This window comes from Pipistrellus kuhlii, unplaced genomic scaffold (assembly GCF_014108245.1).
Source record: "Pipistrellus kuhlii isolate mPipKuh1 unplaced genomic scaffold, mPipKuh1.p scaffold_m20_p_48, whole genome shotgun sequence".
Lineage (NCBI taxonomy): Eukaryota > Metazoa > Chordata > Mammalia > Chiroptera > Vespertilionidae > Pipistrellus > Pipistrellus kuhlii.
Window position 1 is genome coordinate 79,550 of NW_023425549.1, and position 24,116 is coordinate 103,665.

A 24,116-nucleotide genomic window follows, 5' to 3' on the forward strand; every position below is an offset into this window, starting at 1 on the left:
TGGGGAAGGGAGGGGGCGGGAGAAGGGACACAAGGGAGAGACTGGGACGCCCTAGCTCCCACCGAGGACAATGGGCCCGGGCGGGGCGGCGTCGGGGGAAGGCGGGAACCGCAGGGCCCGCCCCGGAGGAGACTTCCTGGTCGGCGGCCGCCCGGTGAGCCCCAGTCGCCGCGAGGGACCCCGGCGCCATGGCGGGCACGCGGGACGCCATCCTGGACGCGCTGGAGGAGCTGACGGCCGATGAGCTCAAGAAGTTCAAGCTGAAGCTGCAGAACGCGCCCATGCGCGACGGCTACTCTCGCATCCCGCGGGGCGCCCTGCAGCGCATGGACGCCGTGGACCTGGCCGACCGGCTGGTGAGCTGCTACCTGGAGGCCTACGCCGCCGAGCTCACCGCCCAGCTGCTGCGCGACATGGGCATGCAGGAGGCCGCGGAGCAGCTGCAGGCCCGCAGCCGCGCCCGGGGTGAGCCCCTGCCCCTCCCTCTCCGGAGCCCCCCGCCCAGCCCAACCCCCTTCCCTGGGCTCTTTCGCTTTCCGTTCCTCCTGCCCCCATGAAGCCCTTCCTGGGGGGAGGAGGCTGCCCGCGCTCGGTCCCCGCTGGCCTCCGGACCCGAGAGCCTGGAGACCCCATAGGCAGGGAGAGGACCGCGTTTGCCTCTGTTTCCTTCCAGGCTCTGGAGCGCCGCCAGCGGGGATGGAAGCCTCTGCTCTCCGGGCGGCAGCCGTATCAGGTGAGGCGTCACACCCAACTCACCTGCCCGGGCACCTCACCAGGCTCCCGCCACCCCCGTACAGCCTGCCTGTCACCTAAACGCTTGCACTGGGAGAGAGCCAACCCTTCCCCTTCCCTCCCACCCACCTGCTCACCACGGGGGCGGAGCCAGGCTGGGGGGATGTATATACATCCATATATGTACATCATACATCCATATATGTACTCTGTACCTGGAGCCCCACCCCCTCAGGGTGCTTTTAGAGCCATTCTGAAGCAAACAGGGTTCTGCCCCAGTTTCCAGCCTGGGCGCCAGCTCACCTGCTCTACCCCTCTCTCCCCAGCCCCGCACTTCATGGACCGGCACCGGGAAGCCCTCGTTAGGCGGGTCACAGACGTGAGCGGCGTGCTGGACGCTCTGCACGGGAGGGTCCTGTCGGAGGAGCAGTACCAGGCCGTGCGGGCAGAGGCCACCAATCAAGACAAGATGAGGAAGCTCTTCAGCTTCGCTCCAGCCTGGAACCTGACCTGCAAGGATCTGTTCCTTCAGGCCTTGAGGGACACCCAGCCCTACTTGGTGGACGACCTGGAAGGGCGCTGAGGCAGCAGCTGGAACTACCAGGGGTTGGACGTGTTTTTTAAATAAAAAGTCAGCTTGTACTTGTGTGGGTTTTCCTGCTTCCAGCCTGGCCGCACCTGCAGAGTCAGCTACACAGCTAAAGGCTGCGGAGGCTCAGGTGCAGCTCACTGCCTTTCCAGGGTGGGGCAGCAGGCTCCCCAGACTGTCACCCTGCCTGCCTGTCACCATGGCGGCAAATTCCTTCCTTTACCATTTAGTGGCTCCTCCAGTGCTGTCCAAGAGGGTCCACCCTTGAGACTCCAGCCAGCCCTGCAGTGTTAGTTACAGGGCGTGCACACAGGGTCTGGACTGTGGGAGCCAGGTGTGTCAGAGGCATTGAACTTAGGGCACGGTGCTAGCTGGCAGAGCTGCTCTTTTGCATCTTCCATGGGAAAGAGTAATTGTACAATTAGAGCAATTTTCAGGGGGAGACAGTAGCATCTAAACATGGAAGATCACAGCAACCAAGTAAAATTCCAGGATTCCTTCTGGCACTGACAGCAGTAGGCTAAATTACTCCCTGCCACCCCCTGAAGGAAGGGGTTATAGTTACACGCTGCCCAGAAAACATGCTAACCAAAAAGCAAAACTTTATGAATTCTAGTAGCTATTTCTTCTTGTGATGGAATTAAAGGAAACATAAGTACATGCAGTTGACCCTTGAACATGGGGGTTAGAGGTGCTAGCCTCCTACGAAGTCCTAAATCCACATATAAAACGCATCAGCCCTCACAAAAACAAAATAGATTCAGTCTGACTGCTGTCCGAGGGGAGGGGCACTGTGGGGCTGAGTGAAAAGGTGAAGAGGTTAAGCCCCCAAAAAACAGATACAAAAGAGCACATCAGCCCTGGCCCGTTCGGCTCCAGTTTGAGTGTCAGCCCTTGGACCAAAGGGTCTCGGGTTCAATTCCGGCCAAGGGCAGGCATCTTGGTTGCAGGTTTCCTCCCCGCCCCTGGTTGGGGCACATACAGGAGACAACTAGTCAGTGCTTCTCTCTGTCTCTGTTCCCTCCCTTTCACTCTAAGAAAAAAAAAAGTAATCAGCCTTGACCATTTTGGCTCAGTGGACAGAGCATCGGCCTATCCACCAGGTTCAATCCCAGTCAAGGGCATGTACCTTGATTATGGGCACATTCCCAGTAGGGGCTGTGCAGGAGGCAGCTGATTGATGTTTCTCTCTATCCCTCTCCCTTCCTCTCTGTAAAAAAATAAGTATATTTTAAAAATCAGAGAGGGGAAAAACACCCTGGGGGGGATTACAAAAACATCTGACACAGAAACAGTGTGGTGATAACAGGGGAAAGGGGAGGAGGGAGTAGAGGAAGGTCAAGGGGGATGAATGGTGATGGAGAGAGATTTGACTTGGGCTGGTAAACACACAATACAATATACAGATGATACATCATCAAACTGCACTGAAACCTATATAATTTTATTAACCAACTAGTGACCCGGTGCACGGACTTGTACACATTGAAATTAGAAGGTGGCCAGCGGGGCAGAACTGGGTGAGACTGGCCAGACACACCCTGGAGCCAACCTCCCGCGGTCCCTCCCAGCATCTGTGGAGGGGGGGGTCTCTCCAGCAGGTGGGGGTCCTCGGCCTGGCCTGCAGGGATCGGACCAAAACCGGCTCTCTGACATCCCCTAAGTAAGGGGTGCTGGAGTGCGAAGGGGCACTCTGAAAGTTACTGTCATAGTACAGGTGCACAGGGTGTGCAGTAAACCAGATTCAGAGCCAACAGTCCCCCAGCAACAAAGCCACAGCTGAAGGTGCAATCATATGACCCCACGAGGAATCGGGTTCCCTCCTCTCTGGTTTTGGGGTACATCCGCGGAGAAGCGCTGCTGCAGTCACTGCAGCTTGCCAGCTCCTGGGTTGAGCATCTGCCCCCTGCTGGTCAGTGTGTGTCATAGCAACACAGGTGAAGCATATAGCCTTTCATATAGATGTGACCCAATAAATGCAAAAAGGTTACAAAAAAAAAAAAAAGCCCTCCACATACAGATATTCCAAAGCATGGTGTACACCCTTGTACAACTTGCATTTGAACTGTGCAGGTCATCTGATAAAACTCCACTTATTAACTGGACCTGCACAGTTCAAACCCATGTTGTTCAAAGGGCCAACTATCTCTCTCCAGAAAAAGCACTTAATGAGCCTGTTAGGGAACCAGGATCGTAGGATGACAACCTGCATATACTTTTCACCAAAATGATTTCTAGTTAGAACAGGGCTGTGCTGGGGGTAACCAGTATGCAAAACAGGAGGCCCTGAGGAGGGCCCGTGGGAGTTAATCAAACAGGGATCCAGGTATGAGGGTATATATAAGGTGATTGGTTCTGTGCCACTCAAAATGATACACGAACCCACAATGAACAAAGCTACAAGATCTCAATCTCCTCACCTAGATGGCACAAATGCAGTTTATTCCCCATGCACACTCCTTCAGGGGTGTATGTAGGATCTCACTGAGTCTGTGCAACATTTCCCTATTCTGTCTGGGTCACCAGAGTAATAGGAGAAAACAAGTGGTTAGCTGTGGGAGTAATCTACCAAGAAGGGATGTGGCTACTTGGGCCTCCAGGAGAAAACGTAAGCTTCCCAAAAGGTGGGAATCAGCCCCACACCTCAGAACCCCATGCTAGTCCTTTCTTTGGCCAGCTACCCATAAAATGCTGATCCAACCTTAACCCTCTTCTACCAAGTCTTCCAAGCCTTATTCAATCCCAGTTATGTTCAATCACATGTTCTTCAAGGACTTACCATTTCCAAGAGTGAATCTGTCTTCCTTTTACCGACCCTGTACTAAGTGTACCAGTTAATAGTGGGTTTTGTATTAAAAAACACAATAATTTCAAGAGAAACATCAAAAGTGCTTTATTCAAAGTAATGTCCATCACTAGCTACATGTTTCCCCATCTTTTAGGTAATTTGTTGATACCATCCCAATAGAATTCTTGTTTTGAGGCAAACCATTCAGAAACTAAAATTTCCACTTCTTCATGTTTTGAAGTACTGCTCAGAAAATGTATATGTGCCCTAGCTAGTTTGGCTCAGTAGATAGAGCATCAGCCTGTGGACTAAAGGGTCACGGGTTCAATTCCAGCCATAGGCACATGCCCAAGTTGTGGGCTCACCCCCCAGAAGGGGGCGTGCAGGAGGCAGCCGATCAATGATTCTCTCTCATCATCGATGTTTCTCTCCCCCTCTCCCTTCCTCTCTGAAATCAATAAATATTTTAAAAATGAATATGCCATTGATTGGAACAAGTGGTAATCTGAAAGAGGACGGTCTGGTGAATATGGCAGGGAGATTAATACTTCCCAGGCAAGATCTTTTAACGTGTCTTTAACTAGTTTTGAAGTGTGTGATGGTGCGTCATCATAAAGCAAAATTATTTTGCCATGTATTCTGGCACATTCTGGTCGTATCACAATCAAAGCATGGTTCAAATTATTTGTTTTCAGTCAAGATCAGTATTAATGGTTTCACCTGGTTTTAGAAGTTCATAATACACTACACACCTTCCTGATCCCACAAATGCAGAGCATTGTCATCTTTCCAAAGCAATTTGACCTTGCAGTCAATGTTGATGGTTGACCTGGATCAATACGTGACTTAGTGAATTTGGGAGTCTCAAAATAAATCCATTTTTCATTGCCAGACTTCCTTCCATGCTGTTGAAGCAACATTTTACTGATGACTTTTGTTTTCCACTTGTCTTTCATTCAGTTGACATGGCACCCATTTTCCTTCCTTTAAAATCTTTCCCATTGCTTGTAAACGATCGGAAATTATTTACTGAGCAATGTTTAATATTTCTACAAGTTGTTTTTGAGTTTGACACACATCTTCGTCCAATAATGCTTGTAATTGTTGGTCTGCAAACTTTTTTGGTTGACCTGGATGACTTTGTCTTTCACATCGAAATCATCACTTTGAAAGCATTTAGACCAGCGTTCACAGTATCTTGAGATAGAGCATGATCACCATAAGCTTCCTGAAATATTCAGCAGCATTTTTCTTGAAAATAATTAAAACTTCCCACAAATGTTTTGGTTTTTGGTTTTTGGGGGGCACAAAATTCAACATTTCTAGGTGTAAAAATATCTATAACACCTTCAGCAAATTTGATATATTTTGAAGCTTGTCAAAATAGCAAAATGGCATACATATCAGATTGCATATCAACATCCATCTATTGAAAAAAATCCGCATCATTAACCAGTACATGTGGCAACAGCAGCAGCCGAACCAAAATTCTACCACAAATCCTACCACGTTACATAAAGCCTAGATTTAGTCAGGCTTGCAATTGCCTTTTCAACTTCATTGGCCCCACCTGGTTTATGCCTAATGTCTTACCTGCTTCTAATCTATCACTTTCAAGGGCCTGAGTGATCAAAACTAATCATGGAAATGGACTCTCAACTCTAACATTAGGACACCTACTCTCACTCCAGCCCAGCCTGTAAGAACCTGCCCAACCTCTCCCTCCTAGCTCTCCACCTACCCCGGCCCAGCACCCGTTTGTTCACAGCCTGTGTCTAGCACATGCCGGTCCCTTGCTTCTGAACATCTTGAAATCTACCTGTCCTAGTGTGCCCATAGGTGTTGGATGCCTTCCTTTGGGCCCCGGGGCACTTCCTATAGAATCTGTGTGTAAAGAAAACCATACTGTCATGGTGTTTTAGGTCTAGTAATAATTAATGTCGTTTTCTAATACTTTTTTTTTAAATCAAATTTATTTAAATACAACAAAATTTAATCAACAATATAGTTGCCGTTGTTTTCTACTACTTGTGCCCAACGCTCAGGAAGCATTTTAATCCCTCTGTTGTAAAATTCTTGTGATTTTGATGCAAAAAATTCGGTCAATGCATTTTTGAGGCATTTCTTCATTATTAAATTTTTTTCCAAGAAGAAAGTTTTGCAAAGAACGAAACAAATGGTAATCGGAAGGGGCAATATCAGGAGAATATGCAGGTTGAGGGAGAACATCCCATTCCAACTGGCGCAGTTTTTCAGCAGTGATTCTTGCAGTATGCGGTCGTGCGTTATCGTGGTGAAGAATTACGCCCTTCCGATTAATCAGCGTGGGTTCTTTTTCTCTTAAGCTTGGGCTAACCTTTCCAATTGGGCTCTATACACTGCACTTGTAATGGTTTGGTTAGATGGCAAAAGTTCATAATGAAGAATTCCTTTAAAATTCCACCAAACACACAACATCACTTTTTTCGCATGCAAGTCAGGTTTTGGCGTGGGCTGCGGAGCCTCATTTTTGTCCAACCATTGAGGCCGCCTTTTCAAATTAACATACAGCACCCATTGTTCACCTCCGGTAACAATTTGCTCTAAAAACGGCAAACGGTTTTGACGAGAGAGGAGCGAACTGCAAATTGTGACTCTTTGATTACGGTTGTTGTCGGTCAACTCATGAGGAACCCATTTTCCAAACTTTTGGACTTTGCCAAGTGCACGCAATTGATTGGAAATTGTTTTCTGTGAACAATTTAAAGTTGTCGCAAGCTCTTGTTGGGTCATTTGAGGATTTTGCACCAAAAGAGCTTGAAGAGCTTCTTGATCAAAATTGGACACATGGCCTCGACCACTCTTGTCATCTAACGAAAAATTTCCCTCGCGAAATTTCTCAAACCAACGCTGGCATTTTCTGGCGCTAACTGCATCTTGACCAAGAGCACTACAGATGTTTTTTGCAGCCTCACTTGCTTTCTTCCTAATTGGAACTCGTAAAGCATGCAGTGCCGAATATGCTCTTCATCCGCCATCTTCTTAGCCCTAGTTTTGCAACAAAAACCAAACCAAACACAAACTTTTTCAAGCAAAACTTGTTAATTGCACTTCACACGTTCTGTAGATACCACGTGTTTGAAGGTTATGTCAATACAAGTCAACGCCAAGCAAGATTTTAAACGAATGTTTAAAAACGACATTAATTATTACTAGACCCAATATGTCCCTAGCTCCCCAAAGGTTAGAATATGATCTGAAATAACTTTTTTTGCTCTCATCTTTAAGCATCACATAACGGGGGGGAGGGAGGGGGAGCAGAACAAAAGACGGTTTTGGTTGGCCTATGTTAATTAGGAAAAAGCCCGCATGCGGGTCCCACCTTCCCTAACCATTTCCTTAACTCCTAGGTAACATTGTTTAAAGTTTTACAGCCTGCCCTGAGTGGCTCAGTGGTTGCGCATTGACCTATGAACCAGGTCAAGGTTCAATTCCTGGTCAGGGCCCATGTTGGGTTGCAGGCTCGATCCCCAGAGTGGGGCATGCAGGAGGCAACCAATCAATGATTCTCTCTTTATTGATGTTTCTCCCTTTCCCCCTTCCTCTCTGAAATCAATTTAAAAAAAATATTCAATAAGTTTTGTACAATCAAGTTCCTTGTCACAGGAAAGGTAGAGGGAATTAGCAAGAAAAGGAGTCTCTGCAGAACTTGAATGCATGGCTTTAAGTATGCTACTGAATCAGCAGCAGCAGCACAGCTTGCACCAGACTTGGACCTACATACTGAATTAGAATCCACAAGCCAATAAAATTATTCAACAGTTCACGTGCATATTCAACTTAAAACCTACAGCTACATACAGGATTCAGCTCTGCCAACTCAGACTGGAGTCAGGTGACAGAGGCCTTCCCACACAGGGGTTTGCCTTTTTACTCGAGGAGACAGTACCCAGAATGGGCCAGTTTTCCTTCAAAATCTAAGGGGGTAGGGGTAGTTAAAAAAACAAACAAACCTAGAACTAACAGAGAGCTCCCATCCTAAAGAGGCTGCAAAGCTCCAAGGACACCACCCTGGACAGCTACTGCGCATCCAGGCAACTGAGCAACACAGCCAGCCTGAAGTGTGTGCGGTGCTGGGTGGAAAGCTTGACTCCTGCTCCCTTCAAGGATTTATTTTCCCACTCTCACCCCACTCACACCCCCACCTTGGAATTCCCAACGTAAAGCCGCCTAAATTTGGTCCCTTATTAGGGGACAAGGAATCCCCAATCTTCAAGCCAACAGGGTGGCTCTCAACTCCTCTCCGCTAAAGAAGCCTTTTCTCTAGCAGCAGAGCTAAAGCCACATCACAACCCGAGGAGCCGAGAACTCTCTCCAGCAGCAAGTCCTGCTCATGAGGAACACACTTTTCCTGCCTGTTCCTGGCCTCGAACAATGAGTATTTTATTTTTTATTTCAGAGAGGAAGACAGAAACATCAATGATGAATCACTGGTTGGCTGCCTCCTGCACTCCCTACACTGGGGACTGAGCCTGCAAGCCAAGCACACAACACTGAGCATGTGCCCTGACCAGGAATCATGACTTCCTGGTTGATAGGTCAATGCTCAACCACCAAGCATGCCAATTGGGCAAATAGGAATTTTAGTCAATGGTCTCCAAAGCCCCTCTAAAACCATAGTACTGAGAGTCTGACAATTTCTACAAGCCCTAAAGCCAAATCTGCTGGCAAGATCCACTGGCCACTTCCTCAGTTTTTTGTTTTGTTTTGAATATATTTTATTTATTTTTTACAGAGAGGAAGGGAGAGAGAGAGCCAAAAACATCGATGAGAAACATCGACCAGCCACCTCCTGCACATCCCCCACCGGGGATGTGCCCACAGCCAACGTACATGCCCTTGACCGGAATCGAACCCGGGACCTTTCAGTCCGCAGACCGACACTCTACCACTGAGCCAAACCGGTTTCGGCAGTTCCTCAGTTCTCATATGCAAACACCAAGAACAATAATTTATATGGAAACTCAAATTATTTCCAAAAAGAAAAGTTAAAACTTAAAGGTTTTCTACATATTGAGGGCCTGATAGTAATAAAGGAGCCTGATTTCTGTCGAGACTGGGGAGGAATGGTTGCAGATGAGACCCCAAGGAATTTAGCCTCTTGTCCCCCATGCACAGTAGTACAGGAAGTGAGACCACAGCCCATGGTGGATCATTAAGAGACAGGGACCAAGTGGGAACAAACATACCTGGATGAAGTGGAGTCTCACAGGGGCTGGACCTAGACCTTAACTCCTGGTTAGTCTACCCATCAATGACTTACGGTAACCTCAGCCCTAGATTCAAATCAATAAAAGCTGGACAGGCTCAATCAGTGTGGCTCAGTTGAGCAACAACCTATGAACCAGGAGGTTCAATTCCCTGGTGGGGGTCATGCAAGAGGCAGCCTATCAATGATTTTCTCTCATCATTAATGCTCCTCTCCCTACTGAGTTCAAAAAACAAAAAACAAAACAAAACAAAAAAAACCCAGGCCAGGCTTAGCAGTGATAGGACAAGCTAAAAAGACTAAACTAAATCAATGAGGACAAGCAGACCTATAGTATACCTCTTCCCACCCACCACCATTATTTAGCCTATCCCAATCCCAATCCTAATTTTTTTAAAAAAAACAGGCAATTCAATAGACTTAATTAAAATAATTAAAAAAGCCAGGCACCTAGTGCTGTAAGATTTTTTTTAATAATAATGAACTGGCAGCAGAACCAGCTCCTCAAAACCAACATTTTTTGCTATTTTTGTCTACATCCATCCTAGATAGGTTCCTACAATAGATCTACCCACTAAACAGATACCTTTTATGTGAGGACTAGCCAATATCACTGAAGCCCATTAAAGGACATGAAAACTTAATACCAACAGTCCCACTCACCATTCGTTTCATACGGATCTTCAACATGTACCCCTAGGAGCCGGGACCAAGAAACCACAACCCCGAACCCTACTAGGTGAGGCAGAAGTACATTTCTGAGATCAGGCCACTCAACCAATCATCTGAGATCAAACAGCCTGGCCACACCCAAGAGATAACTGCTATAATCTTGGCTCTAAATCCAAGGGCTTCTCACATGTACCAAGTTCAATTAGCCAATTCAGACCATTGCCTGGGAGCTCAGCCACACAGCCTACTCTTGGTTTTTGAGCACCCCACCCAGGAGGAAGAGGAAGCCAGAGCTTCTGCTGGTCAGGGGAGACCTCACGATTTACCAATCACCTCTTTAGAATACACGGACAGCAAACAGCACACCTGACAACTTCAACAGAGGAAAGCACTTTTCCACCAGGGCTCCCAGGCACCTTCTAGCTGCTGGCTCTAATTTTCAGTTCTATGTAACTAAAATGCATGCTCAGCAATTGATTGCATTCTCTCAATTTGAGAATTGGTGGGAAAAGTGGGTCTCTGATGGTCAGGAAAGGCACTTTTGGGGGGTCATTGTTCTGAGATTTCAAACTCATTGGTTCCACCCTTTCCCCATCTCCACCACCACATTGAAAGGGAGGACTTACCACCCACAATCATTAAAGCTCATACAAGCCTAGTATCTTATAACAGCAATGGCCTCAGCCTTCTGGGAACAGGCAGGATGAGAGGGGTAAACCACTGCCTCCCTACGTCTGTCCAAGCCCCATCTTTAGGAAAACTAGGTGTACCTTGAAATATGCCTCTAAACTTCCTTTCCCTGCTAACCTTTCCCCTTCTTACCCAAACTGAGAATAAAACAGGGCAAAGGAAACATTGTGCTTAGTTATCTTGCAGAAAACTTGCAGCCTTGAGCTCACCATACCCTCGATATAACCACTAGACATCTGGCACTGAGGAACGAAGGATGGACCAGACCCTTCCATCAGCAGAACCGTTTGCAGCCAGCAGCTATCAATATATACCTACAGACTAGGATATAATAGCTTAAGTGACTGAAGGACCAGTCACTATGATGCACTGACCACCAGGGGCAGACAATCAACACAGGAGCTGCCCCCTGGTGGTAGCGAATTCCCGGAGCCAACCTCCAGAGGTCCCCACCTCACCCAGCGAGACAGCCTGATCGCCAGCCAGGCTGAGGGATCCCACCCATGCCTGAATTCGTTCCCTGGGCCTCTAAAATTAATAAAACCCTGCCTCCCGCTTCAGTCATTGATTCCTTTTTTGGACTCAGCCTACCTGCACCCTTTTATTACATTGGAGACCATGGACTCTAATGGTCTGAAATAAAAGATCCTTTGATACATTCTGGCCTCAAGTCATAGGTGCATGACCCAGCCCACTCAACCTTCCACAAACCTCCCTCAAATTTAGAATCCTCACATAAAAAAAATTCTAAGCAGCCAAAACCGGTTTGGCTCAGTGGATAGTGTCGGTCTGTGACTGAAAGGTCCCAGGTTCAATTCCGGTCAAGGGCATGTGCATTGGTTGCGGGCACATCCCCGGTCAGGGGTGCGCAGGAGGCAGCTGATTGATGTTTCTCTCTCATCGATGTTCCTAGCTCTCTATCCCTCTACCTTCCTCTCTGTGAAAAATCAATAAAATATATATTTTAAAAAGTAAAAATAATTAAAAACAAAAAAGGTGTAAGCAAATGATCATGAGTTTGTTCCCTTCAGAAAAATGGCTTCAGGTTAAAAACAAAGTCAGAACACTAGGGCTCAATCATTCTGGTTCTGTCACATGCCCCACACTTTTTCTGTCTAGGGAGGCCACACAACCCCTGCAGTGAGGTGCCGTTACTCACCTTTGTGCAAAGACCTGACAGCAGCGCCTCCCATGGTGGTCAAATGTGAATACTGCCCCTAAAGGCAATTCCGATTCGAGCCCCACTTTAAAAAAGTGTAAAAACACCCAACCGTCCTTGGAAGGTAAGGCTGCTGTAAACAGTACATACACTAAGACCAGCATGTAAACAAATTTGCTAAAAATTGTTCACAGAGTTGGGCATATTAGGGGCAACACTCATGACATCACATGTTCATTTACCCCATTCATACACCCAACTTTGTGATGAGTTTAATCTCTATTTTTAAGGAGACCACTTGACTTTTTCTCCCCAGGACCAAGTATCAAACACTTTATTCCAGTTCCTGCTGGGCAGGATTATCTGAAAGAGGAAAACACTCCACATTCCTGACCTGGACATAATCCTCTGAAGAGGGGGGTAGAGATAGAAAATTTAACTAAAACGATGGTTTTTAATGGGAACCAGATATATGGTTACAATAACATAGTCCGACAAAAACCCATGGTGGGTCAGAAGTTGAAAAGTTACAAAACAACGAAGGTCACACTGGATATAGAAGAAAAGCCGTTTCAGGACTGCAGGAGGCAGGCTAATATGGCCTCTCCCTTCGATCCTGTCTGTGGTCACCCCTGCAAAGAGAGAGTATCCATTAAGGTCTGCGTTACCAACTTCTCAGCCCACCCCCAAAATCCTAGCCCAAAAAACCTCTCTAAGTGTTGAGTACAGAGATTAGTTTCCAGAGATAACTTTCATCCCCTCCTTCCATCCCCACTAGGGCCACAATCTCAATTTAACAATCTAACTCTCAAAATGAAACAACTTTCTCAACAAAACCATGCAATCCCACCCTAGCTGGTTTGGCTCAATGGATAGAGCATACGCCTGCGGACTGAAGGGTCCCAGATTTGATTCATCAAAGACACGTGAGTGCATTACAAGGCTCAATCCCAGTAGGGGGCGTGTAGGAGGCAGCCAATCAATGATTCTCATCACTGATGTTTCTCTCCCCCTCTTCCTTCCTCTCTGAAATCAATAAAAATGTATTAAAAAAAATAACAACCTTGAACCCCATGACCTGTTCAATTACTTCTATTTCAACTTAGTCTTACCTGGAGTCCATCTTGCCAGGGCCAAAGCCTCCTCTGTCCCCACCACCCCGGCCCCCTCGGAAGCCCCCGCGGTCCCCGCCTCGGCCTCGGTAGCCGCCCCGATCATAGCCGCCTCTGCCTCCACGACGATCATCTCCGTAGCTACCCCCTAGGACAAAAGAAATATGATATATCATATCCCAAAATCTCCCTTACCCTTCCCTCTAGCTTTTCTGCTTAAAATTAAGGGCTTTTTAAAAAAATAGTCAAAAGTATTACATGTGCCTCCCTTTTCTTCCCACTGACCCCTTCTAGCCCACCCCCAGCCCCCCAAAAATTAAGGGCTTTTTGATCCCAAATTCTTATTACCAGCTCCGCCTTTTCCTTACCCATATGAGAGCCTCCTGGTCCCCCTCCCGGGCCATCTGGTTTAGGGGCCTTACACTGGTTGCATTCATTCCTCCAAGAGAAGTTCATGTTCTCGCATGTACTGAGGAAAGAAAATAACTTGAAGGGGTGGAGAGTAAGGCAAGACCTAGAATTGAAAGACTCAGACTCCAGTGACCTTACAGAGAGAAAACTGAGCCTCAGCCCTCAAGTAAGGTAAGAAGGCTTGCTTCTCAAAGACAGGAACAAAAACTTCAATTAGCAAACCCAGTCCAATGCCATTCCCACTACAGTTACCTTACCTAGGAGGTAAGCTCTTAGCCTGTTTCTCTCTATCACTGCAGCCTTGGCTTTACTAGTTTAGAAAACACACAACTCCACCATAACATCAAAGGGCACACGTGTAAGACTGAGAGAAAAAAGTTTCACTCACGGATTAGGACACTTCCAGTCCCCAGCTCGCTGCTGTCCTCCACCGCCACCACCTCCACTTGGGAATCCACCTCGGCCACCGCCACCACTGCCACCACCTCCATAGCCTCCGCGGCCCATGGGTCCTAGTGTAGATACAAACATGGGTCCGGCCCCTTTCCATGTTTAGTTAACCTAGCCTTCTTTCCTATGCAAGCCCTCCCAATGCTGCCCCCTCTTCCCATCACCTCTTTACACGAACATCAGGAAATAGCTCCTCACCTCCTCGCCCTCGGCCTCCACGACCATTGCCACCACCTCGATTGAAATCTGCACGCCGAGTAGCAAATGAAACCTTGATAGGATTCCCAGAGAATTCTTTACCTAAAGAAATAAAGAAGGTATAAAAAGGAGGCTTTTGCCTGACCGGTGTGGCTAAGTGATTGAGCTTTGAACCAGGTCAGTTTGATTCTCCAGGCATGCCAGGTTGCATGCTTGATCCCCAAAAGGGGGTGTGTAGAAAGCAGCCAATCGGTGATTTTCTCTATCACTCTCTGTAAAATCAATAAACATATCCCCAAAAAAGGGGGAGGCTTATTATGACCCATGGGTCTAAAAATAAGCAAGTCTAACACAGATGCCTCATTTGACATGCTTGGAAAGGACACTAGATACAATCAACAAGGTAAGACTCTGCCTTCCTGAAAAGGTTTATAATCTAAAGAGATATAAGCAAAAATAAATACTACTTTAAGTAGCACATAGAGCAAATGTTGAAAGACTCAAAGAAACCCTCAAAATGTAGTCAGTTTCCCAAGGCTTGCTTGCCCGGATCTCCCCACCTGACACCACAACCTCCTCATACATACCATCAAACCAGTCAATAGCTGCTTTAGCAGAAGGTGGGTCATCAAACGATACCGTTGCCTCTCCCTTCAGCTTGCCTGTTTCCCTGTCTGTGTACAGATTAATCATGGGTTGTCCTGTTTTCTTATTTGTCTGAAAAAGGCAACATTGAGATAACATTAGGCTTACAGGACATAATAGTTCTACCCACCTTCTAACTTCCTCCTCCAGAACCTGAGGCTCATCGTAACCATACGTCAGCTCCTCTCTTCTCAGTTACTAGTTCCCACCTCACATGTAATTTGAATAAAAATCAGTAGCTCCCATTCGCTCACATCATATCCTATATAATAAAAGCCTAATATGTATGCTAAGTGTCTGGTTGTGTCCATTCAACCAATCAAAGCATAATATGCCAATGATATGCTAAGGCCGCTTAACAGCTTGGTATGACATGCACTGACCACTAGAGGGCAGATGCTCCGACTGGTTGGTTAGCTTGCTGATGGGGTGTGGCTGCTGCAGTCCCTCCCTAGCGTCTCTCCCTAGCCCGACATGTACCAGTGAGATCCCTCAGTCTGGCCTGTACCCTCTTGTAACCCGGGACCCCTTGGGGGATGTCAGAGAGCTGGTTTCGGATCAATACCACAGGCCAGGCTGAGGGATCCCACTGATGCACAAATTCATGCACTGGGCCTCTAGTTAAAAAGATAAAATTAATGGTTAAGCCTTACAAATTCAAAAGTCTAGAATAGTCCTTTTATCAATTGTTTGCTATTTCTTTTGGAAAACAGCAACAGCAAATGCTCCTTCCTCATCAAATTAAGTTCATAACCATTAAGACATTTATTTTTACTAATGTGTGAAATCCACGTCTGAAACAGATAGGAAGCACCCACCCTGCACCACAAGTACCTTAATAATACCAATCTGCTTGAAGTAATCAGCCACAGACTCGACTGTGACATTCTCGCCCAGGCCTTGCACGAAGATGGTGTTGTTGTCTGAATTATCCTGTTCTGTTTGTGCAAAAGACAACAAGCAAAGATAAAAATGGCTGACTCTTCACCTAAACCGATACTAAACTTCCAAAGGAAAAAAATCCTAAAATAACCAATATAATTTGGTTTATAACAAACAAAAAACCCACATCTCTAATTTTTATTATTTGAATGTCTATATGGCACCCATTTCAGAAATTTAAAATTAGTTCTACAACTATACTTGCACACGTTAATAGCCATTACAGAAACCAGGGCTCAAATTAACTGCCAAATATCACATAATTAAGAACACCAATGTTTGTAAAACTCTTAATTGAAGACCTCAAGGTAAGAAACCTATTTTATACTAAAATCCAGTACAAGCATCATCAAAACAAAGGTACACTAAAATGCTTCCCTATATAAGTCTTCAGTGTTCACTAATTTGATCATGATTTACATCTTAAAAAACCTATACTTTAAACCAGCAGTTCTGGTGCATGGACCATACACATGTATCAGCACTCTTAAGACTTGTTAGAAATGCAAGACTTATTGGGCTAAATTGCTGGTGGAGTAAACTACATCAATTATTTCTGATACATGTTTATTTCTGATACACTAACTACAGCTACGCCTAAACTCCCTCCTTCCCTTCCTTTTTCCTTCTCTACCCCCTGCTCTTTCTCAAAACACATCCAGAAAAGGTCCCATGTTAGCCACCTGTGGACTCACCAGAGTCATGACGAGATCCTTGGTCCCGAGGGCCTTAAGTAACATGGGGGGGAAAGAAAAAAAACAAGGAAAGAGGGGTCGTTAGTCAACAGGTAAAGATTGACAAGGCAAAAACTTAAAACCAAATCCAAACTCGCAAAGTATCAGTTAAGTGCTCACAGTCTCACTCCAAACCCCAGAGAAAATCCTAGGCAGGGCTGGGGGAGAAGACACAGGCCCCTCTTCTTAACATCTGTATGTAACTTGAGTCCCCACAGGGACAACTCCGCACTTCATAAATGCTGCCTCCCCCAGCTCAGGCTGGGAAATGTCCTCAGCACAGATTGGGGGGAGGTGGGAGGCCAAAGGAAACTCATTGAAGTTAACAAACCAACTCATAACTTGGCCCTGTTCTCTCACCCGAGAGAAATGGGCTCACCACCAGCAATGTGATATGCATCCATCCAGCTTCTCCATACTTTTACCACCAAAGACACTTATCCCTCGTGAAACAATTTTTAATTTCTTCTTTAGAAACCTTCTTAAAACCATGTTGTTTCCCCAAAACCACATATGAAAATTTTAAAAATTAAAAACATATATAATAGCTTTATTTCCATAATGCAGCCTATTTTTTTCCAGAGACCACCTTTGACCAAAGTTTCTCTGAATTCACCATATATACACTGTACCCACATTCAATGACACCAAAATCATGAACCCGGGCCTTTGGTTTTAAATGGTGAGACAAATCAAGAAACCTTTTGTTAACCAAACCAGAAAAGTTCCAGCTTACTGGCAGACTTCTCAAATTTGCCATTTTTCATGAACTTAGTTTGTGCTGTTATTTCCCATGAGCCACACATGCTCCCAACCGTTCTTGTGGTCCACACCTTCCTTTCCACAGCTAGTTGCTATTTGCCCATCTGAGTTGTTTAAATACATATATGTAGAATTGAATTGACACCATTCAGTATTTAATGTATAAATACTGTATATACCAACTTCACCATTCTCAGGGCAGTATTTCACATCCCTCTTCCAGAATTAACACTTAAGAGGTTGTTACACTTTTACACATACGCATACAAATACACATACATACATATATATACACACACACACCCTGAACACAATTATCAAAAAGTACCCTAGAGCCAAGTTTGTTCGTGTTCCAGCACACTCTCCAGTTTTTCATAATGCCATGGTCACCAAGTACCAGGTATGGCAACACGCATTAAACACCTATCGACCTGAGTCAAACCAATTTGGTGAAAGACGACTGTGGAGTCTTACCCCTGCCTGCCTCGTTAGCACACATCTGGCAGCAGGTGGCATTCTACCCCACCCCTTTCTGGAGGTGGTTCTGGACACTTCAAAACCTTTGACACTTAAAACACGCTAAGACATCTGGCAAATGAACAATCAGACAAAGCATTGCTGGGAGAGTTGGGAATTTTGGAAACTCTGTTCACTTACCACCAAATTTATTGAAGCCACCACGATCACTTCCGCTGGAGAAGACAAGTTAGAAGAAAGGACATGAAGCTTCCAACAGCTACAAACGGGCGTTTGTTTTTGTGTGTTTGTTTTTGTTTTAGTATTCTCAACAAGGGTATTGTGTTTTGGGAAAGATACAAGTGGCTACTAAAATACATTCCTCTTCCTGACCACCCCTTGTCTGACCTTTGAGCATGTCACACACATGTGTGCAAATTTCTTAGACACAGTTTTGTTTGTTTGTTTGTTTGTTTTTAAGAATTTTGCTTTAAAAGGTTATATATCTATTTCCTCTGGAAAAAAAAAATGACCCATTTTCCTTGGTTGGTCTTCCAACGTAGCAGATGTTTTTTCCTCTTGTTGCACGCAAGTGGTTGACAACCCAATTGTTGGTTTAAAAACCCTACCCCCAATTTACCCAGAAGACATTTCACACCAGGCTGGGGTAGCCCTGAACACACTTCTGTGGTTTTTGCTTTGAAAGCAGCAAGCAGACCCAACCCCATTCCATAAAAAGTCAAAACCAAAGGCAATTTCCCCTTAAAGCGAGACAAACTTAGCTAACTAAACCCTATCCTAACTACTGAGCCGTTTTCCCCCCACCCACCGGGGTCACCCCTTCTACACTTCGAGAAGAGCGGAGTATTTTGCAATGTCACCTTTCATACCTGTGGCACATAAAATGCAGAGCAAGTTAACAGTCACATAACAGTTGTTTTTTCTTTTTAAAGTTTTGCATTAAACACACGCACACAATAGTTTTCCTCATTTCTGTATGGTTTTTTGAGATTGCCCCCACCCACCCTCTGAATACTTACCATATATAAACTTTCACTTTAAAACCCTACTTTAAAAAAAAAAAAAAAAGGAATAACACACTGATGACATCTCTCCCCTTTACAAAGGAGACAAGAGTATGGTCCTTCTAATAATATTTACCTACAGATTTGACGCATGCTTTAACATCAAATCGAAGGTTTTACTTCAAATCAACTACAGCGGGAAGGGAAGGTCCAGTTGGACAGGTCACCAGGGGGAGGGGGACAGTGGAGCAAATATGTGGGATACAACTGTCCAGTGTGTTTTGTCCAAATGGTCTGCACACTTCAATAGCCCCACAAAGCAAGTCAGAAACAAAATCGCCACTGTCGGTCAAATTACTGCAAATAAAGCTCGTGGATTCAAATGACTACAGAATATGGGAAGAGTAGTCAAATCCTGGAAGCTGAAGTCAGATTCACCGTTAACAACTCCCTTAAAAGACACATGGGAACACAACAAGTTTTCCTATTGCCAGGAGTGGGATCATCGGTTTCCCTTGCAGAGAGAAGCCTTTACTTCCATGTTTCCTGCCTAGGATATCAATGACTCCAATCCATACACACCCATGTTTTTCCTTTTCCTTTGGAAATGTGTCAATGCTGAGGTGTGGGTTCAGGCTCCCAAGCTCTCACAAAAATGGGATGGAGGATATACAGTCTATGCCCCCCTGTATAAAGGCCATGACAAATCCCTGTAAGACTAACATGCTCTAAGGTACTGAATCATGCAACCCACCACAAACCCCCCCCCCCCCCATGATATTATACCCTGGCTCACAAGACACCTACCCCATGCCGCCTCTGCCGCCACGGCCGCCGCCACGGCCTCTGGGTTCATAGCCGCCGCTGCTGCGGCTGTAACCACCGCCACCGCCCCGGCCTCGTCCCCCGCGGTCCTGCTGGCCGCCCCCGTAGCCACCGCCACCACCGCTTTGGTCCTGATTGCCATAACCGCCGCCACCACTCATGGAGGACTGATCTTGGCCATAGTTACCTGTCAGAAGGAAAAGATACCGTAAGAGGGGGAAAAAACCCACACACACTGTGAAATGACTTAAAACAGTTCAACCAACCAGGAGATAAGTGACTAGAAATAAATACACAGCCCAGCCAGTGTAGCTCAGTTGTTCACAGTTCCATTCCCTCAGGGCACATGCCCAGATTGTGGGTCAATCCCCAGTTGAGGGTATGAGGAAGCAGCCAATCAATGATTCTCTCATTGATGTGTTTCTCTCTCCCTCCTTCTCTGTAATCAATAAAAACATATTTAAAAAAAAGAGAAGGAAATAAGAAATCAAGACTTTTAAGAACCCTTTTAGGGCAAGGACCAGGCAGAATATCAATCTTTATAGAACCAAGATTATGAGACAAAAACCGAAGACACCTTCTCACCTCCTCCACCCCCTCCGCCACCTCCACTGCTACTGTTGTACTGGTTCTGCTGTCCATAGCCCTGAGGAGGATTATAGGAGCTTTGCTGCTGTCCATAGCTAGGCTGCTGTCCACCATAGCCAGACTGCTGACCATAGCCCCCGCTCGGGGGCTGCCCATAGCTGCTGCTCTGAGAGCTGCTACCGTAACTAAAAGGAAAAAAAACACACAGAATTATAATGCCAACATGTCCACTACTTCCTTTCACTTTTGGTACATCCCCATTCTCTAAATCACATGTGTCAAACACAAGGCCCGCGGGCCAAATCCGTCCCGCCAGGCCTTGCAATGTGGCCAGCACCGCGCTGTTATCACTGCACTCCGCTGCGTTTCCATCACAATGACAGTTTATGACTGTTCAGTAAACCATTCGGCCCACGATTTAGGCTGGATTTTAGATTTTTGCCCCTTCTCTGATTGAGTTCGACACCCCTACTCTAAATCCAACAAAAACACTCCCCATTATAATTGCTCCTATTGGAGTCACATCATTCCTTATCAATTCACCCCTCTCCGTAATTTCTTACCTTCCCGAGGTGCTGCTAGGAGCTGGCTGCTGGCCATAGCCAGGGTAGGACTGCTGCCCATAAGATGACTGAGAACTCTGGCCACCGCCATAGCCACCGGTTGAGCCATATCCCTGGGGAGCTGACTGGGTGCCATAGCCTGCTAACAAGGAAAAGAGCAAAGAAGTCACGAGAGCTAAGAGGAAAAAGAAGAGGGGAAAAACTTTACATATTACCCAATGCTACCTTATTTTAAAAGTCAGCCTCTTAGAAGCTACTTAGAAATTGTGCAAATCATAGTCAAAGAAGTTACCCTTCTCTTCTACTCTAAGGCTAATGTTCCAACTTCAGAGTTCCAATCTCATCCCACCCACCCCAAAGCCAGTCTCCAGGGACCACCACTAACCACAGCCCGATATTCCTACTCATTACCATCGTTTCAACCTGCTCACGTGTCTGCACTACAATTAGGACAATCCATTATTTATACTTCTGGGAAAATTCCACCTCTCATATAGCATATGACATTTAATAGTCTAATCTCAAACATCTTCAGGCAAATCATTTTTCCCCCTATGAGTATTAAAAGCCTAAAACTTTCTCCCCTTTAGTGAATATTTCCCCGACACATTCACTTTCATCCTGAGGTGAAATAGGGAAAAGTGCAGTATAAATAGAAGTAAAAAAAGAAAACAAAACAGAATTACAAACCAATAAGCATTTTTGTTTGAAAGGACTCAACTCCAGAGTCTTAAGGGTTGGATAAGAGAAAAGAAACATGGGGCAGTTTCAACATTTCAGCACTGCTTGGCGGTTAAGAAAAGCAACATTGAGAACAGTAGGAAGAGGCGGGTGACCCACTTAAAAGCACTCACTGTTCTGGGTCTGCCCATAAGAACCATAGGTGCTCTGGCCATAGCCTGAAGTGTCCCCAGACTGGCTGTAGCCACCGTAACTCTGCTGTCCGTAGGGCTGGTTGCTCTGCTGGGAATAACCCTGCCCAGGCTGGGTGGGGTAGGCCCCATAGCTGGAGAGGGGGTGGGGAAGAAAAAACAAAATCAGCAATCAGGAAAACATAGCAACTCCTGCCCTCTGAAAACTTTGGAAGGCCAGAAATGATACTCACCTTTGGGTTGCTTGCTGGGTATAGTCTGCAAAAGAAAAATACAATTACTTTCCGCCACTCCGAAGAAAGGAGAACACAATAAAGAAAAAGGGAATTCTACAGAAACCTTTCTGGATGGAAACACCGAGAGTTGTGGTGGGCAGCCACACTTTCCCACAGACTCAATGGGCTCAGGAGCCGCACATATCCACACGCCTCCTCGTCATGCCCACTCCAGGAGGAAGCTATCACCGAGAGTTAGCTGAAGTCAGGGCTGTGTAAGTGGGGCAGGTTTTAATTACAGCTGGAAGCAGGAGGCAACAGTGTTCGGGATGTGGCCATTCTCTCCACCGAAGAGCAAAATAAAAGAGCAAGCATGTCTACAAAGAGGCCACCCACCCTTTCCACAATTTGAAGACTAGCAGCTGGACTTCTAATGCAAAGACAGGTAACCCAGAGAACTCCGACCCCACAGGACAGAGAGCATCGCCTCAGAGACAAGACCATTGGTACCCACGTCCCCAGCCCCGGGGCTCCAACTGAACCCGCCTTCCCCGGAACCAAAAGCAGTGAAAGCGCCTTTAGACGCCGGCACGAAGGCGCCCGGCCAGAGCACCCCTCTCCTCCGCACAGCACACGGCGCTTCCCCCCAGGAAAAGGGCCAAAGAACCGCGAGAGGGTGTGGCCCGGGGCGGTCGCTCCTTTCCGTTCCCACCTCAGGAAGAGGGGGGTTGGGGGGAGCACGCTCGGCCGGGCCCGGCCCCGAAGGCCGCAGGACGACCCTCAGGAACCACCGCCACCCGCCAGCCGTTAGGCGGGCACGGGCCCGGGATCTCGAACCCCGGCCCCGCGCCGCGTGGCAGCCCGAGAGGGAACGGGGCGGCCCCGCCCCTTCCCGAGGGACCCGTGGGCGGCGGGGGGACCGAGGCCCGTGCGGGACGGGCACCGCGCAGCCTTTGGCCGAGAGGGCCTCGCGACAAAAAGGTCCCAAAAGAGGCGGGAGGGGGCTTCGCGCCGCGAATGGGGGGGAGGGGCCGGCAGAGCGCGTGCGCGCCCCGAGTGCCCGGATGCAGCACTGCGACAAAGCGGCCCGGGCGCCGGGCTGGGGAGCCGGGGGAAAGCGGCTGCAGGGGCCGAGCATCTCCATCCGTATCTCGCATTTCATGCCACCAAGAATCATGCCTCCCAACCCTCACCTCAAGGAGCAGGACTGCGAATGGAAGACATCCCGCCCCGCGCGAGGCATCGGAGCAGAGAAACAAGATGGCGACCTCGGCTTCCCCCCTCCACCCTTCTCTGCTGCTTCCCGCCAGAGGTACCAGATCCTACACGGGATCACCGCCCCGGCCCCACCGAAACACACAAGCCCGGCTGGGAGGCAACGAGCCCGGGTCGGCGCGCCGCCACCGCCTCGCGCCCCTACATACCGTTTGAGGCCATGTCGGCGCACGCGCACTCAGCCGACACGCCGCAAAGCCCCACACCGCACAGCGCCGACGCCTCGAGGACTGAGCGCCCGCCGCCGCGTCGCGGTTTATGTATGCCTCCCGCCTACGTACCGCGGGGGGAGGTACCAAGTGCGGAAAGCCAGGGGGAGGTGTGGCCGCACTCTCAACACTCCAGAAAGTATAGAGGGCCGAGCAGGCAGAGGGGAAGCATATAAACTAAGAACATAAGAAACTTCAAATAATACATATAATCATGCTTTTTCTAACAAAGAACTCTGGTTCGCTCTGGAGGCTAGCCCACGATTACTTCCACCCCTGGCAAGGCACAATGGTACAGTCTAATTACCCTCGGGGGCGGGGCGAGGGGCCAGGGCTTCTGTGGACTGAACTGGAGTCAAAGCGAGAATCGCCGGGCGGAACCGAAATTCCTTGGCCTGGCGCCTTTGGCGGCCCTACTTTCACTCTGGATGGCGATCTGTGCCCATCGCTCACAGGTTTCTACCTGACTGCACACCCAGACCCTCTCGGTTTTCACTTCACCGTCTTTCATATATATGTGTATTTTTTTTTATTGGTTTCAGAGAGGAAGGGAGAGGGAGATAGAAACATCAATGATGAGAGAGAATCGTTAATCCGCTGCCTCCTCCACCCCCCCCCCCCCCCACTGGATTGAGCCCTCAACCCGGGCTTGTGCCCTAACCAGGAATCTAACGGCGACCTCCTGATTCATAGGTCCACACCCGTCAGGCTGGCTGATGCTCAGCCACTGAGCCACACTGACCGGGCCACTTCACCGTCTTTAGGGGTTGTGTTTCTTTCGTCCTTACCAGGATTTGTGAATTGTGACTTTTTTTAAATATTTTTATTTTTTGTAATATATCTTTATTGGTTTCAGAGAGGAAGGGAGAGGGGAGAGAGATATAGAAATATCAATGATGAGCCCTAACCGGTTTGGCTCAGTGGATAAAGCGTTGGCCTGCGGACTAAAGGGTCCC

General features: G+C 47.2%; 2 protein-coding genes across 8 annotated transcripts; one reads left to right on the forward strand and one right to left on the reverse strand.

The window, feature by feature from the left end:
- Positions 1-11: 11 nt before the first annotated feature.
- Positions 12-23,364, forward strand: LOC118704942 (apoptosis-associated speck-like protein containing a CARD). Of its 3 annotated transcripts, XM_045572532.1 has the most exons (3): positions 29-465; positions 674-733; positions 1,059-1,374. In XM_045572532.1, the coding sequence occupies exons 1-3, from the start codon at positions 189-191 to the stop codon at positions 1,313-1,315; spliced, it is 594 nt and encodes a 197-aa protein (XP_045428488.1). In that variant the 5' UTR covers positions 29-188; the 3' UTR covers positions 1,316-1,374. The 3 variants fall into 3 exon arrangements, with proteins under 3 accessions (XP_045428487.1, XP_045428488.1, XP_036268935.1); XM_045572531.1 differs by lacking the exons at positions 674-733; positions 1,059-1,374 and adding an exon at positions 22,760-23,364 and having other exon boundaries at positions 12-450; XM_036413042.2 differs by lacking the exon at positions 674-733 and having other exon boundaries at positions 30-465.
- FUS (FUS RNA binding protein) lies at positions 12,313-23,204 on the reverse strand. Of its 5 annotated transcripts, none has more exons than XM_036413028.2 (15): positions 23,101-23,204; positions 21,695-21,719; positions 21,444-21,595; positions 20,590-20,728; positions 20,024-20,211; positions 19,421-19,625; positions 17,790-17,824; positions 16,332-16,364; positions 15,529-15,632; positions 14,637-14,766; positions 14,050-14,151; positions 13,790-13,913; positions 13,359-13,459; positions 12,991-13,138; positions 12,313-12,510 (listed from the first exon to the last, which is right to left on the reverse strand). In XM_036413028.2, the coding sequence occupies exons 1-15, from the start codon at positions 23,111-23,113 to the stop codon at positions 12,471-12,473; spliced, it is 1,539 nt and encodes a 512-aa protein (XP_036268921.1). In that variant the 5' UTR covers positions 23,114-23,204; the 3' UTR covers positions 12,313-12,470. The 5 variants fall into 5 exon arrangements, with proteins under 5 accessions (XP_036268921.1, XP_036268920.1, XP_045428486.1 ...); XM_036413027.2 differs by having other exon boundaries at positions 20,590-20,731; XM_045572530.1 differs by lacking the exon at positions 12,991-13,138.
- Positions 23,365-24,116: the final 752 nt, after the last annotated feature.